This window comes from Marmota flaviventris, chromosome 10 (assembly GCF_047511675.1).
Source record: "Marmota flaviventris isolate mMarFla1 chromosome 10, mMarFla1.hap1, whole genome shotgun sequence".
In the NCBI taxonomy this organism is placed as follows: Eukaryota; Metazoa; Chordata; class Mammalia; order Rodentia; family Sciuridae; genus Marmota; species Marmota flaviventris.
Window position 1 is genome coordinate 51,147,757 of NC_092507.1, and position 15,764 is coordinate 51,163,520.

At 33.5% G+C, this 15,764-nt stretch overlaps 1 protein-coding gene across 1 annotated transcript in view; it reads left to right on the plus strand.

Annotated features, from left to right (window-relative positions):
* Atg4c (autophagy related 4C cysteine peptidase) overlaps positions 1-15,764 on the plus strand; it is a 94,901-nt gene that overhangs the window by 21,915 nt on the left and 57,222 nt on the right. Inside the window, exons 3-4 of the mRNA XM_071617907.1 lie at positions 4,316-4,453; positions 12,100-12,183. Coding sequence (XP_071474008.1) covers positions 4,378-4,453; positions 12,100-12,183 — 160 coding nt within the window. The 5' untranslated portion in view covers positions 4,316-4,377. The remainder of the gene's footprint in view (positions 1-4,315; positions 4,454-12,099; positions 12,184-15,764) is intronic.

Below are 15,764 nucleotides of genomic sequence, written 5' to 3' on the forward strand. Positions count from 1 at the left end.
GGACACAATATCTTTTTTTATTTATTTATTTTTTACAATATCTTTATTTTGTTTTTATGTGGTGCTGAGAATCGAACCCAGTGCCTCACGCATGTTAGGTAAGCACGCTACCATTTGAGCCACATCCCTAGCCCCTAGGGATCACTTTTTAAAATAACCTCCAATTGCTCAGAAAAAAGAGTTTTAGAAATTGTCATTTAAATTTTTGTTATGGAAATAAAATTGGCTTCAATTTTTAGAAAATAATGTAGTTTAATATTAGTCATACGAAAAATAACTATATTTAATTGTTAAAATAGTAACAGATTATTTTTAGTTTGATCCTATGCTGATAATTTTGTTATTCTTAATTACTCAATATAACAATGACAATAAAAGTATTCTTATGGAATACTTAAGGATATGTTTCAGAAACATTTCAAATGTTTCACATTTGGGGATAAAGATATTCTGAGTCATTAATCTAAGTAGCAGGAGTTTCAATTAAAAATAATAATAAAAGAATAATTCAGCAGTTTATTCTACTCTAAATTCATTGAGGTTAGCATATTTGTCTCATTAATTTATGTATCATAGCATCTTACTTTGCTTATTTGTTTATTTAGGAGTCATTATCTAAGATGCAGGCTTTCCCTATGCAAAATGCCTGATTACTCACCATCTTCATTTCCTCCAACCCCTTTAGGGCATCTTGACTTTTTTTTTTTTTTAATATTTGGGTAGGGGAGTCTGTGTCCCAGCAATATCTCACAAAGCTAAGTCTGGGTTATATGAAGAAAACTAATTGCAGATAACACTAGAATTATTAAGTAAGCAAGTATTATATTTAAATACCAGGGATTTAGACTTTATTCTATATTCGAAAGGGAATCAGTGAAAGAGGCATGCTTTAGGGCGATTGGATGGTAGTGTAGAGGGACAACAATAAAATGAGGAGGTCATTTAGACAGAAATGACTAAGAAATAATGAGGTATTTAAGGAGTGGTAGAGAAAATGAACAGATTTTACAGACATTGTAAATTTTAAAAAATAAAAGGAGGAGTTGGATGTGAAGAGGATGTAAAGGGTTAAGAGAATGCAAGGAGTATGAGATGACCCCAACCTGAGTCTGTTGGGAAGTTGATGCTATTTACAGAAACAGAATAAGACAAGAAGCTGGTTTTACAAGGAAGCTTATGAATTTGCTTACTTATTTTGACGTGTTCAACTTGATGCATTCCTGAGACATACGAGTGTAAAACTAGCAGAGAAGTGGATTTTAGAATTAGGTCTGTAGTCAAAGAGCTCAAGGAAAGATTGACCACAGCCAAAGAAATATGAGTGGAAATACTGATGGAAAAGGAAAGCAAAGAGGGTAGAACTATTGGACAGTCTTTAGGAACTGTCTTCTTGGGTTCTGCCCAAAACTCTGTTTAGTAGCAGATGTAAGTAAATATAATGCATTTGGAAATGGAGAATAGAAGTTAATGAAGGAGCCTAACAGGAATTGTCAGATGGGGGCTGAGGTTGTAGTTCAGTGGTAGAGCACTTGCCTCACATGTGTGAGATACTGGGTTCGATTCTCAGAACTACATATAAATAAAGGTCCATCAACAACTTAAAAAAAATAGTGGGAAGATTATGGCATCATGGTGGCCAAGCTAGAGAAATTTCAAGGGAGTCATGAGTAGTACAGCTACAGTGGATTTAGGGGTGAGCTCATTGGTTTTACATGGCACCATTCTGGAAGTGTCACAGCAGCACTGTTGATGAAATACAATATCCTTACACTTGAGACTTTGGTTAGTGTGCCAAATATTTGTAGTTGGAAAGAAGACTTTGATAAACTATTTAATTAGAGAGTCAGAATCAGTGCATCATGACTTCTTTATTCCTGCTAAGGACCATCCAGAATAGTGTTAGGAATTGGTGGAACCAGTCTTTCCTGTGGCCTACTTTCTTTCTGACTTAGGGGAAAAAAATACATGTGTGCACCTTTTCTTAATTAAAATATTTGGATTTAGAGGATTCAAGGTTGGTGACTTTAAAAAATATAATCTTCTAAATTCTATAACTAATACATTTTCTTTACATAAGATTTGGAAAATGTGGACAATGATGATATAAAAGTAGCCACACAGAGAAACTGTTAACATTTTGATGAACTTCTTTTGAACCTGCCATCCATCCCACCCCTGCCTGTGTGGTCTGACAGTGTTTCTCCACTTTCACAAACTCTTTGGAGACATTTTTAAAGGCTATGTAATCCATCATGTGGATGCACTTCATGTAATGCACACATTTTATAACTGCTTCTCTTTGCTTTTACATATTTTGCTAAATATGTGGACAGTTTCTTTGAGGGAAATTTTCCTTTATTTTAGTTGTAAGTTAAAACTCATTCTAATTCTGGTGAGAGTGCTACTAGCAATATACGTATATTTCATTAATTTATCAGTTCACTGATTCATTTTTTAAAATATATTTTTTAGTTGTTGATGGACATTTATTTATTTATTTATATGTGGTGCTAAGAAATGAACCCAGTGCCTCACACATGCTAGGCAAGTGCTTTTACCACTGAACCACACAAAACTCCAACCCATCAGTGATTCATTTAATAAATGTAAGATGATCAAATAGTGAGGGTGAGCAGGAAGGTATTCGAGGTAGAAGGAACAGTACTTGCAGAGATAGCAAACAGCATATCAAAAGTTCAAGAAGCTTAATTTAAAAAATGGCTTCAGCATACAATACATGTTAGGGATTGGCAAGAGAGGAAGCTAAGTGAAGTATGGATAGAGTTACTTCATGAAGAGCCTTAAATATTCTCATTAAATACCAGGAATTTGCTAAGTGCTGGGATTGTAAACATGAACTAGACAAAGTCCTTGAGAAATGTATTTATAGCTCTAATTCTTGTTTATACATCAGCAGTTTGCAGATTAAGATTTTCAGCTCAGACATCTCCTTTTAACCCCAAATCAATGTAACCAACTGCCTTGTTAAGAATGAAGACAGGTGCTACTGATATATTCTCTGGCTAATAAGCACAGCCTAACTAAACCTGTATAAATATGTATATCACCTGATTTTCATTTCTATAAATTATAACTGCTTCTGTGGGACCAGTGGAGAAACAGTCCAGCTGCTGCTTCCTAAACTGCATCCTTTCCCATTTTCCCATTGTTCCCTTGTTTCTTATGTGGATTGGTGGTGGAATACCACCAGCTGGGATCCAGTCAGGCCCCAGGATGAGCTGAAGGTATCCCTGCTTCTGTCATCTTTCAATATTCTCCATGCTGCTGTTAGAGTAAAACAAACACAAAACAATTCCAATATTTGTGTTTGAAACCACTTTCTTAGGATAAAGAACAAAATTCTTAACCTGGTCTGTAACGCCTGGTGTGTTCCTTCCTGCTCCTGCATCTTGTGCCACTTTTTTGGAGTTTGTGTATTGTAAGCACATTTGTTTTTAAATTCTACCAGTAAGTCATATTTTCTCCTGTCTTAGACATAATTTATGATTAGTAGCTTTTAATGCATATTATAAAACACAATGCCTATTGTTAGAAAAATGGATGTATCAATATTTTTGAGTAGATATTTATAACCCTAAAAGAGTAATGTTCTGTGCAACATTCATCTCTTGAAAAGTACACTGTGAATTATTGCAAATAAACACAAGCATTTTCAGTTATAATTTGTTCCTCATTCAGATTGTATCTCACAACTCAATTTTCCCCCTAGACAACATTATGAAACACATACTTATGAACTATGTTTATTCTTATTTTAAAGTAAGAAAACATTTTCTTTTGTAAATTTAAGCCATACTATTTTATATTTTAAAAAGCTTCAGTATTTGGTATTAAAATAGGAAGAAATTAAATGTCATAATTTATAATACAAAACAATTAAACTTTATATGAAAGTAGCAACTTAATGTTAATGGAAGTCAACATTTTATAAGATTTCAAATCACCTTCTCTAATAACAAATAAAATAAATCTTGGGTGTTCTTATAAGCATAAAAGCTGAGCTATGTTACTAAGGTACTTTTTATTATATTCAATATGAGTGTTTGGTTTTGTGTGATAATTTTATTGTTACATATTTGGTATTGAATGTTTCATATAGTTAAATATTTATGGAATATCATATTTTATAAGATTTTTGTCTGTAAATGAGAATTTGATTTTCTATTTTTGTCTGTAAAATGAGAAATTGGTTTGCTCCTTTTACTTCATATTATATTTAATCACTTAAGTAACTTTAGCAGAATGGCACCATATAATATGTATACTTATTTTTCTTTAACTTTTTTCCTTTAAGTCAGAAGATTAAACTGTACAGAAGAATGCAACCAAGTAATGGCTTTTTCTTAGAATTTGAATATGGAGGCCACGGGAACAGATGAAGTTGACAAGCTAAAAACTAAATTTATATCAGCATGGAACAACATGAAATATAGTGAGTATTATGACTTACAAATTATATAAATCCAAGGGAGTATTTGAAGATATATATCTTTTTTCCTTAATTTTTGTAAGGAATGTAGATAAGAATCTCCTGAAGAAAGAGCTAAATGTCATTATGAACATTGCTTAGAAACTCAAACATACTGTGCGGTCCTTTTTTCCCCTCCCTATTTTGATAGAGTTTATTGATATCCTCATGGATGTGTACTTTTTAACATCCCATGGCAGAAATAATTTATTCAGGTGATAATACGTCACTTCTTCAGATTCAGTTTCAGGCAGCCTCATCTCTGAACCAGGAAGTTAACCAAAGTTTACTTCTGAACACACAAAACAAGTAGTATCATGTTCGTACACTGATACTGCTGAATTTTTTCCTTCAAATGTACTCTCTAGTTACTATTTTCAAACTGGTTACTCTTGGCAAACAAATTCAATAGGGGTAATATTTTTTTGGTATCAGGGATTAAATCCTGGGGTACTTTTTACCAATGAGCCATTTCCCCAGTTCTTTTAAAAAATATTTTATTTAGAGACAGGGTCTCGCTGAGTTGCTTAGGGCCTCGATAAGTTGCCAAGATTGGCTTTGAACTCATGATCCTTCTGCCTCAGTCTCCTGAGCTACTAATGTGGTTATTATTGAAATCCACCTCAGGTTAGATACAAATTAGAGATGAAGAAGCTCTCAAAGATAGAGAAGTACTCAGGCAGAACTAGTTTCTACAGGAAGAAAAAAACAGGAATGATAACAAAATTCTTTAAATTTATCTTTGAAACAGGAATGATGGGGCTGAGGTTGTAGCTCAGTGGTAGAGCGCTTGCCTTGTATGCATGAGACATTGGGTTTGATCTTCAGCACCACATTAAAGTAAAAATAAAGATATTGTGTCCATGTACAACTAAAAAAAATTTTAAAAACCAGGAATGATAACAGAATTCAATAAAAGGCCTTTATAATATAAATACAGATAAAACATAATTGGCATTTGGCTTCTGGTCTACTGGAAGTGATCAGCTAGCTATATATGTATAGATATAATTTGGCAACAACATGATATTGCATTTTGAAAATTTTGAACATTAATTTTTAAAAAATAAAAGTATTTTACATACTAAAAATATACCCTTTTATAGTGTACAATTTTAATTTTTATTTATTTTTTTGTGGTGTTGGAGATTAAACTCAGGGCCTTGCATGTGCTAAATGCATTCTACCACTGAGCTGTTCCCTCAGCCCTAGTTCATATTTTTAATATATCAATTTAAAAAGTGTACTTTCTGACTCCATGAATTTGACTGTTCTGAATATGTCATGTAAATGGAATCATATAGCTTGTTACCTATTGTATCTGGCTATTGTCACTTTGAATAATATTTTCAAAGTTCATCTGTATTATAATATGTATGTATTAGTACTTCATTTTTTATATGAAACTCATTAATGTTTTATTGTATGGCTAAAGATTTTACTTAACTTTTTTCAGTTGATGTATATTGGGTTGTTTCTGTTTTTGGCTACTATGAATAGTTTTGCTGTGAACAGGTTTTTGTGTGAATGTATCTTTTTCATTCTCTTGTGTATATACCTAGCAGTGGAATTGATGGGTCATATATTAACTCTAAAGTTTAACTTTTGAAGGAACTGCCAAACTATTTTCCTTAGCGACTGTACCATTTTAAATTCCCTTCAGCAAGGTTTGAGAGGTTGACTTTATCCATATCCTTGCCATCACTTGTTATTGTCCTTCTTATTGCAGTGGATGTAAAGTGGAATCTCACTATGGGGTTATTTGCCTTTCTCTGATGATTTATAATGATGAACATCTTTTTATGATCACCTGGCTAGTTGTATGTCTTCTTTGGATAAATACTTTGTCCATTTTATAATTGGGTTATTTGTAATTTTATAATTGAGTGATAAAAATCCCTTAGCAAATATATGATATACAAATATTTTCTCCCATTCTTGGATTGACTTTTTACTTTCTTGATAGTGTCCACTGAAGCCCAAAACTTTAATTTTGTTGAAGTCCAGTTTTTCTTGTCTTTGGTTGCTTGTGCTTTTGATGCCATAATAAATCAATTGTTGCTAAATCAAGATCGTGAAAATTTATATTCATGTTTCCTTCTGAGAATTTTATTGTTTTAACTCTTACATTTAGGTTTTTAAATCCATTTTTAGTTAATTTCTGCATGTGGTGAGAGGTAGAGTTCCAATTTTGTTCTTTTGTATGGTTATCTAGATTTCTCATTATCAACTATTATTTCTCAGTTGAATGATCTTGACATCTTTGTCTACAATCAACTGACCATAGATGTATGGGTTTATTTATGGACTGTCAGTTCTATATCATTTATCTCTACATCTGTCTTTATACCAGTACCTGACTGTCATGATTGAAAGAAAAGTGGTGCAGGACTGATCACACACACACCTGGTATAAGAAGTAGGTTTATTGTCAGGAGCCTGACAAGGCTGCTCTGCACAAAGAGAGGGACAGCAGCAGCAAGGAAGGAGAGCAAAAGCAACTTCCCCCTTGAATCTTATCTTTTATACGCTAGAATCATGGCCGCATACTAGGGGTAGGTTTAGTCTTGACTGACATGGTAAGCAACCCCTTATCTTGTGGAAGGCAGATTTGTTTCTTGGGAACAGAGACAGGCAGTTTTCCTATCTCTCAGAGGGGGAACAGGGAAGCCAGCATGTCCCTTTATCTTCTTAAGGAGAGAACATGGAAACCAATGCGTCCCCATCTCAGGGGCCAGTAAGTTGTCTTCTATCTCTTAATGAGAGAACAGGGAGAGACCAGCACATCTCTAGGCTGGTAGGTTTTATCTCGGGCTAGTTTCTATTTCATGGGAATAAGAACAATATTCATAAAATGGAGGTGGGGAAAAGGAAAATGGCTGCAATTATGCTCACAATGATTATTATAGCTTTGTAGTAAAGTGTGAAATTGGAAAGTAAGTCTTCTCACTTTTTTTCCCTTTTCAGGATTTTTTTGGTTAGTCTGGCTTATTTGCCTGTCCATATGAATTTTATGATCATTTTGTCAATTTCTACAAGATGCCAGCTGGGATTTTGATAGGGATTTCATCGAATATGTAGATCAATTTGGGGAGTTTTGCTCTGTTAGCAATATTAAGCCATCCTGTCCATGGACATGAATGTCTTTCCAATTGTTTAAGTCTTTTAAAATTCAGTGATGTTTTGTAGTTTTCAGTGTTCAAATCTTGCACTCTTTTTGTTAGAGCTATCTTTTCTTTTTGAGGCTGTTGTAAAATGAATTGTTTTCTTAATTTCATTTTGAATTGTTCGCTGTGGTATTTAGAAATACAACTGTTTTTTGTAATTTGATCTTGTGTTCTATAACCTTGAAGAACTTCTTTATAAGTACTACTAGTTTTTTTTTTTGTTGTTTGTTTGTTTGTGTGTGTGGATTCTTTAAGTTTTTTTATAGACAAAATCATTTTATCTGCAAGTAGAGACTTGTCATTTAATCTTTTTTTTTTTTTTTTTTGTAGTGCTGGGGCCTTATGCATGCGAGGCAAGCACTCTACTAACTGAACTACATCCCCAGCCCTTGTCCTTTAATCTTTAATGAGTAGGTTATATGATGAAGATTTCATTTGTAAGGTTTGAAAATTATAATAAAGAAACTCATTAACACATTTCAGCAGTATCTTAGGAGTTGTTATTTAACCAGTCACACACGTATGCATATAAAAGTTTTAATAATGTGTGGCTTTCTTTGTTTAGATATTTAAGTGCATATTGTGGAATTATGGTTATCACATCTCTGAAGAACAGATTGTTTTGGGTAACTAAGTGTTCTAGGTAGCTTTTTGTTATGGAATACTATTTTAATTTTAATTGATGGAGCTCATTTTAAAATGTTTTGTGTATTTTACATCCTTAGAGTTTGTATAGCTTGGGGAAGTGTAGGAAAGACTTCTGTTGATTGAATATTCATTGTATGCTGGACTTTGTAATAGACAGTTTTTGTCCTTTATCATTTAAATCTCATCTCTCTGATACTCTGTGTTAGATTTTTCTTGCTGTGACAAAATGCCTGAGAATCATTTTCAAGAGAGGAAAGATTTATTTTGGCTCACAGTTTCAGAGATAGTCCCAGGGTCGGCTGGTTCCATTGCTTTCTGGCTTCTGGCTAGGTAGAAACATCATGGTGGGGGAGTATGTGGCAGGGGCAGTTATTCACCTTATAGCATCCAGGAAGCAAAAAGAGAGAAGAGATTGGGGTCCAAGTATTCCACTCAAGGGCATATCTTCAATGACCCAACTTCCTATCAGTTCCACCACCTTCCAGTAGGGTATCAGCTTGGGACCAAGCCTTTGGAGATGATGATCCAAATCATTACACTCTTTTTTTTTTAAATATAAGTTTAGAAAGCTGAGAGTAAGTGACATGTTCAAGGTCACCTATCTGGGTAAATCTGGAAAACAGATTTCAAACCCAACCTCCCTTGTTTTTCAATCTTGTTATTTTCTGAATATAGTTTACATAATTTAAGATTATTCAAAGTCAGGCTGATATTATCATGGTGATGAAATTGGAACTGAATAATAAGATATAAAATGCACTGGATTATATTTTCTTCAAAAAGCCATTTTTTGCTCCCCCCCCCCCTTTGCATGATTTTATGATTATAAATTTAGGTTCCTCTTTAAAAAATTAGTATTGATACTGAGGTCAGTATTGATAATTATTATTCTGGGTGTTTCTTATTCTCCAGAATATTATTATCACGCTTAGTATTTCTGTATGTTTTATCCTGTGTACGGCTTTTAAAGCCTTAAATCACCAATTTGAATATTACAAATAAGGCTTTTTTGTAAGATTCTCTTTGTGGTAGTTGATCTCCAAAGATGACCCTCAGTGAAGCACATCTTGTGTTGTCACTTTTTCTGATTGAATTTGGTCTGGCTCATGTTGGACATTAGTTAGTAGGAATGAAATGGAAGTGATGGCTGTGTCAGTTCCAGGCCTAGCCATTAAAAGGTAACTTCCACTTACTCTGTTTTGGAGTTCTGAACTGTCAAGTAACCAGTTCAGTTCTCTGCTGGAGAAATCACACGGAGAGACTTCATGAAGAGGAGAGTCTTTGTGTAGCTGTATAGCTTTGTATAATGTTTTAGTCAGCTTTTTTGCTGTTGTGACTAAAAGATCTGACCAGGACAATTTTAGAGAAGAAAAGATTATTTGAGGGCTCATGGTTTCAGAGGTCTTAGTTCATAGAAGGCAGGCTCCATTCCTCCTGGTTGGAGGTGAGGCAGAACATCATGGTGGAAGAATGTGGCAGAGGAAACCAGCTTACATCATATGGGTTAGTCATTGACATGGTAGACTGATTCATCTCTGACATGCCTGTGGAAAAAGAGAGAAAAATAGGGTCTTATGGGAAGTCCTGATTCCTCTTATGTATCTAACTACATGGAATATTAAAGGACATCAGTCTGTGATGAGGGGTTAGACCCTGCCAGGGTCTACACAGGAATTAGAAGAGTAAGAGAGTATATGTACCCCGTCATTAATTGTTGAATTGTAAAGCCCTGTAATCCTGTTCTCTTGTGGACTTTTGCAGTGCTTCAGGTTCTGGCCGGATTCCTAACTTTTCCTTTTTTGAAGAAGGACTGGTGGGTGGTTGGGAAATAGGTAGAAAATATAAACCACAGGGAGAAGTTTCTCCTTAAGTAGTTTCCTTTTATTTGAGCTTGTTTTTATTAAGTTCTTAGGGTGTTCTTTGAAAATACTGCCTTTTTGGGAAAGACAGCTACTACTATTTTGCATTAGGATCATTTATAAGATACTAAGAATAGTATTAGAAGATGATATATGTAAAACTCATAGTCTGGTCCCCGGAATATAATAGATAAATGCCAATTTTTCACTTCTTTAAAGAAGGGGGAAAGGAAAAATTGTGTTGGAAGAGCATGTTTGAGCCAGAAGAAGGAGTAGGATTTAGATGGACTGTTATTGTAGCAAAGCCCACTTTGAGTAGAGGCAAGGAAAGAAGGAAATATGATTATAAAGATAATTTGTCTCAGGAAAGTCTTTAATACGAATGAGAAGTTCATAATAAATCTATTAAGTAATGAGTAGCTGAATATGTTTTTTGAACAGAAGAGTTACCTAATCAAAACTGAGCCACAGGGAGTTTAATTTGGCTATGATATGTTACAATTGTTAGAATAGGGAAACACTTATCACACAAAAAATATTTTGGTGAGTCTTGTAATAATCCAAGTGAAGCTTAGTGTATTTGACATCCCATTCTCTCTTACTTTCAAATTAAGAGACTGACATTTTTATTTTAAATAAATTTTTCGAGGCTGGGTTTGTAGCTCAGTGGTAGAGTGCTTGCCTCTTACATGTAAGGCCCTAGGTTCAATCCTCAGTACCACATAAAAATAAATAAATAAAAATAAAGATATTCTGTCCATCTACAACTAAAAAATATTTAAAAAATAAAAATAAATATTTTAATTTATTTATGTAGCACTTTGGGGTGCACTCATAAAAATCACTACTTTATAACAAGTCTGTTAAATATAAAGGCTGATTGTCTTCCTAAGAGTAGACCCAATTTGACTTTCAATTACAGCTTCTTTGTATTGAAACAGTCTAGTATTTTAGAAGATTCATTTAAGCCTACCATTAGCAATCAGGAATTTCAAATGGTGTGACTCTACTTTGTGTATAACCAGGAACATGAAAAATTGTGCTGTATATGTGTAATATGAATTGAAATACATTCTACTGTCATATACAAATTAAATAAATAAATAAAATAAAAAAAAGAATATTCAGCAATGTAGCAGGCAAGTTCTTTCCTCAAGAGATTTGGAATTATTAATGGAATTATAAAAAGCCAAAAAGGATACTAACTTTTACCAAGGTTTTTTTTTTTTTGCACTGGAGATTGAACCCAGGGCCTTGCACATGCTTAGGCAAGCTTTCTGCCACTGAAGTACATCCCCAGACCAGGATACTACCTTTTTGATGCTGACAGTTTAGTAATAAAACAAATTGGAAGAATTAGAATTTGCAACTTGTTGAGGTTTGGAAGGTTGAAGATTTAGATGTCTGAAAGCTTTATATACCATATGCAGACATTCTCATCTCATCAAAATGAAGCCGTTTTAACAGATTTCCTCAGGAACCTTCAGGGATCCACTTTTATCATAGTAGCATTAGGCTACTGTGTGTTTTTTTCCTTAATTATTTCCTGGGAATATGCAAATACTTTCAAGTCTTTTAATTTCTAAGATAAAAGAAAATGCAAGAAATTGATACATATTGTTGCCTTGGGGACTAGAAGTTAGTGTTGGGGAAGTCAGAGCAGAATTTGTATCTTTGGAATTTTGTACCATAATAACATCAAGATCTGACAAAGTAAATTAAGATTTTTTTTCTCATATTCTTTAAGGGGATGGAATGTGGTTAAAAATATTTTTATTCGAAAGTAACGTATGACTTGTATATTAAGGTCATTGTCTAAATATTTTGCAGCTCTTGAAATAAATGCACATTCATAAGTGGTAATTGATGTTTTGAAATTAAAAGAAAATATTACTAGACTCTTAGTTTGACTTCTTTTTTTCCTTCTTCTATTTAGGTTGGGTTTTGAAAACAAAGACATATTTTAGTAGAAATTCTCCAGTTTTATTGCTTGGAAAATGTTACCATTTTAAATATGAAGGTAAGTGCTAAATTTGTAAGACATTTAAAAATCTTTGAAGAATTTATTGTTAAACTTTTTTACTGTTTTATTTTCATATTACTCTATTTCTGGCATAGCTCTGTTAAGTACCTTTATTTTATATAATACATAACATATTACCATATGGTTTGGTTCCTGTTAACTCCTTCAAGATAAGGATCATGTTCTCTTTTGTTATGTCCCTCATAGTTTTAGACTTTCAATATGAGTACTAAATAAATGTTATTTGAATTGATATATTAACATTCTTTATCAGATTGTCTAATAACTTTAAAGTATATGATAATAATAATGAAAGTTTTCATCTTAGTTAACTTAAGAATGATAATTTTTCAAACATTTATAGATGCTTCAGTATCTCAAGTTGACTTTATTTGATGTTTCTGAATTTTCACATATACTCATCCTTTCAGTAATCACCTATAAAAAATTTATTCCACTTCTGAGTTCTGGGTACAATGCTAGGCTCTTTGGAAAATATCTTTAATTCTTACAAGAAGCCTAAAAGATAGACTTAAGTGTCCCTACCTTATGAATGTGAAGCCGGAAGCTGAGAGAAGCTAAATAATTTATCCAAAGTTTACATGATAGCAGAGCTGAAATTTAAACCAAGACTGTCTGTCTCTAACACTGGTGTTCTTTTTACTGTGCATCTGTGCTTGACTTTGTATGTTTGAATGTGTTTCGGTCTGTCTGTCTCTAAGAGAGAAAACAAAGAATGTATTTGAATATATGTTATTGCAAGGTATATTCACTTTCGGTTGACCTATTTTGGTGTATCATTTATCATCAATTTTCTAAAACCTTATACATGGCTTTTAATAATAGCAGTTAACATTTTTCAAGTAGTAATAATAGCCAGGCAGCATTCTAGGTAATTTATATGTATTAACTCATTCAGTTGTCACAACAACCTTTATGGGTCAGGAGGAAGTTGATAAAGAAGGTGAGTATTTTAGGAAAATAGAATGGGATGATGAAAGCAATTATATATTAGAGGCAACGTTTAGGAAATGGATGTCCACCTTAGTTGTGGTGAGGATGAAGAGTTAGGAGATATCCATATATATGTATTATTTTATTATATAATATATTTTAATATAATATTATATATATATATTTTAAAATTTTTATTATTGGTTGTTCAAAACATTACATAGTTCTTGACATATTTTAATGGGCAGAGGATAGCCATAGCAGTATGATTGGAGTATTAAGAGTATGGGCTTTGAAATCAAACTTTTCTTGGTTCTGAATCTTGGCTCTTTGTTTTTAGTTGTTACTTTAGACAAGTTATTTGATCTTCCTAAGTATTAATGATACCTATTTCATAGGTGTTTAGTTGTGTGTCTGGTACAGGTAAGCATTCTAAATGATATCATGATATAAGGAATTTATAAAAAATATGATTAGAATTTTTTAGGGCTTTTAAAATGTTTATTTGTTCTTTTTAGATATATATTTCAGTACAGTATATTTTGGAATATTGTACATATATGAGGTATAACTTATTCTAATAAGGATCCTATTCTTGTGGTTGTACATGATGCGGAGTTACCCTGGTCATGTATTCAAATACAAGGATAGATGGGCTGGGGTTGTGGCTCAGTGGTAGCTTGCCTAATATGTATGAGGCACTGGGTTTGATCCTCAGCACCACATATAAAACACAAATAAATAGTTATTGTGTCCCTCTACAATTAAAAATATTTTTAAAAAGCCAAATGTGGGCTGGGGATATAGCTCAGTTGGTAGAGTGCTTGCCTTGCATGCACAAGGCCCTGGGTTCTAATCCCTAGCACCACAAAAAAAAAAAAAAAGTTTTGGGTTTGGAATATGGCTCAAGTGGTAGCGCGTTTGCCTGGGTTCGATCCTCAGCACCACATAAAAATAAAATAAAGATATTAAAAAGAAGGCCAAAGGCAAGGATAAGAAAGTGTTATGCCTGATTAATTCTACTGTCTTTCCTATTCCTCTCACCCACCTTCTCTTTATTCCCCTTTGTCCAATCCAATGGATTTCTATTCTTTTTCTCCCCACCCTCCCTTGTTGTGGGTGAGACATATGAGACAGAACATTCTGTCTTTGGTTTTTTGGGACTGCGTTATTTCACTTAGGATGATAGTCTCCAGTTCCACCCATTTTACTGGCAAATGCCATTATTTCATTCTTCTTTATGGCTGAGTAATAGTCCATCGTGTATATACCACATTTTCTTTATCCATTCATCTGTTGAAGGATACCTAGGTTGTTTCCAAAGCTTATCTATTGCAAATTGGGCTGCTATAAACATTGAAATGGCTACATAACTGTATTATGCTGATTTTAATCCCTTTGGGTATGTACTGAGGAGTGAGATAACTGAGTCAATCTAGTTTTTTGAGGAATCTCCATACTGCTTTCCAGAGTGGTTGCACCAATTTGCAGTCCCACCAGCAATGCATAAGTTAACTTTTTCCTATATCCTTGCCAACCTTTATTGTTGCTTGTATTCTTGATAATTGCCATTCTGACTGGGGTGAGATGGAATCTCAGTGTAATTTTGATTTGCATTTCTCTAATTGCTAGAGATGTTGAACATTTTTTCATATATTTTGTGACCATTCATATTTCTTCTTCTGTAAAGTGCCTGTTCAGTTTCTTTGCCCATTTATTATTTATTTTAATTTTTTTGATGCTGTTTTTTGAGTTCTTTATATATCCCGGAGATTAATGCTCTATCTGAGATGCTGATGGTAAAGATTTTCTCCCATTCCGTAGCTCTCTTTTCATGTTCTTGATTGTTTCCTTTGATGTGAAGAAGCTTTTTAGTTTGATACCATCCCATTTATTGATTCTTGATTTTACTTCTGGTGCTTTAGGAGTTCTACTGAAGAAGTCAGTTCCTAAGCTGACATGGTGGAGATTTGGGCCTACTTTTTCTTCTAATAGGTGTGCCCAGGGTCTCTGGTCTGATGCCTAGGTCCTCAGTCCACTCTGAGTTGAAGTTTTGTGCAGGGTGAGAGATAGGGGTTCAATTTCATTTTATTACATATGGATTTTCAGTTTTCCCAGCACCGTTTGTTGAAGAGGGTGTCTTTTATTTAGTGTGTGTTTATGGCACCTTTGTCTAGTATGAGATATCTGTATTTTTAAAAAAATATTTAACAATTCAAGATTTTTAAAAAAAATTTAGTTGTAGGTGGACACAATACCCTTATTTTATCTATTTTTATGTGGTGCAGAGGATCAAACCCAGTGCCTTAACACGTTAGGGTAGTGCTCTACCACTGAGCCACAATTGCAGCCCTGAGATATCTGTATTTATGTTGGTATGACTCTGTGTCTTCTGTTCTGTTTCACTGGTCTTCATGTATGTTTTTGTGCCAATCCTTGCCATTTTTGTTACTATAGCTTTGTATTATAATTTCAGGTCTGGTGTTGTGATGCTTCCTGTCACTTTTCTCATTAAGGATTGCTTTGGCTATTATGGGGGTCTTATTTTTCCAAATGAATTTCATGACTCCTATTTCTATTAAGAATGTCATTGGAATTTTAATAGGGATTGCATTAAATCTATA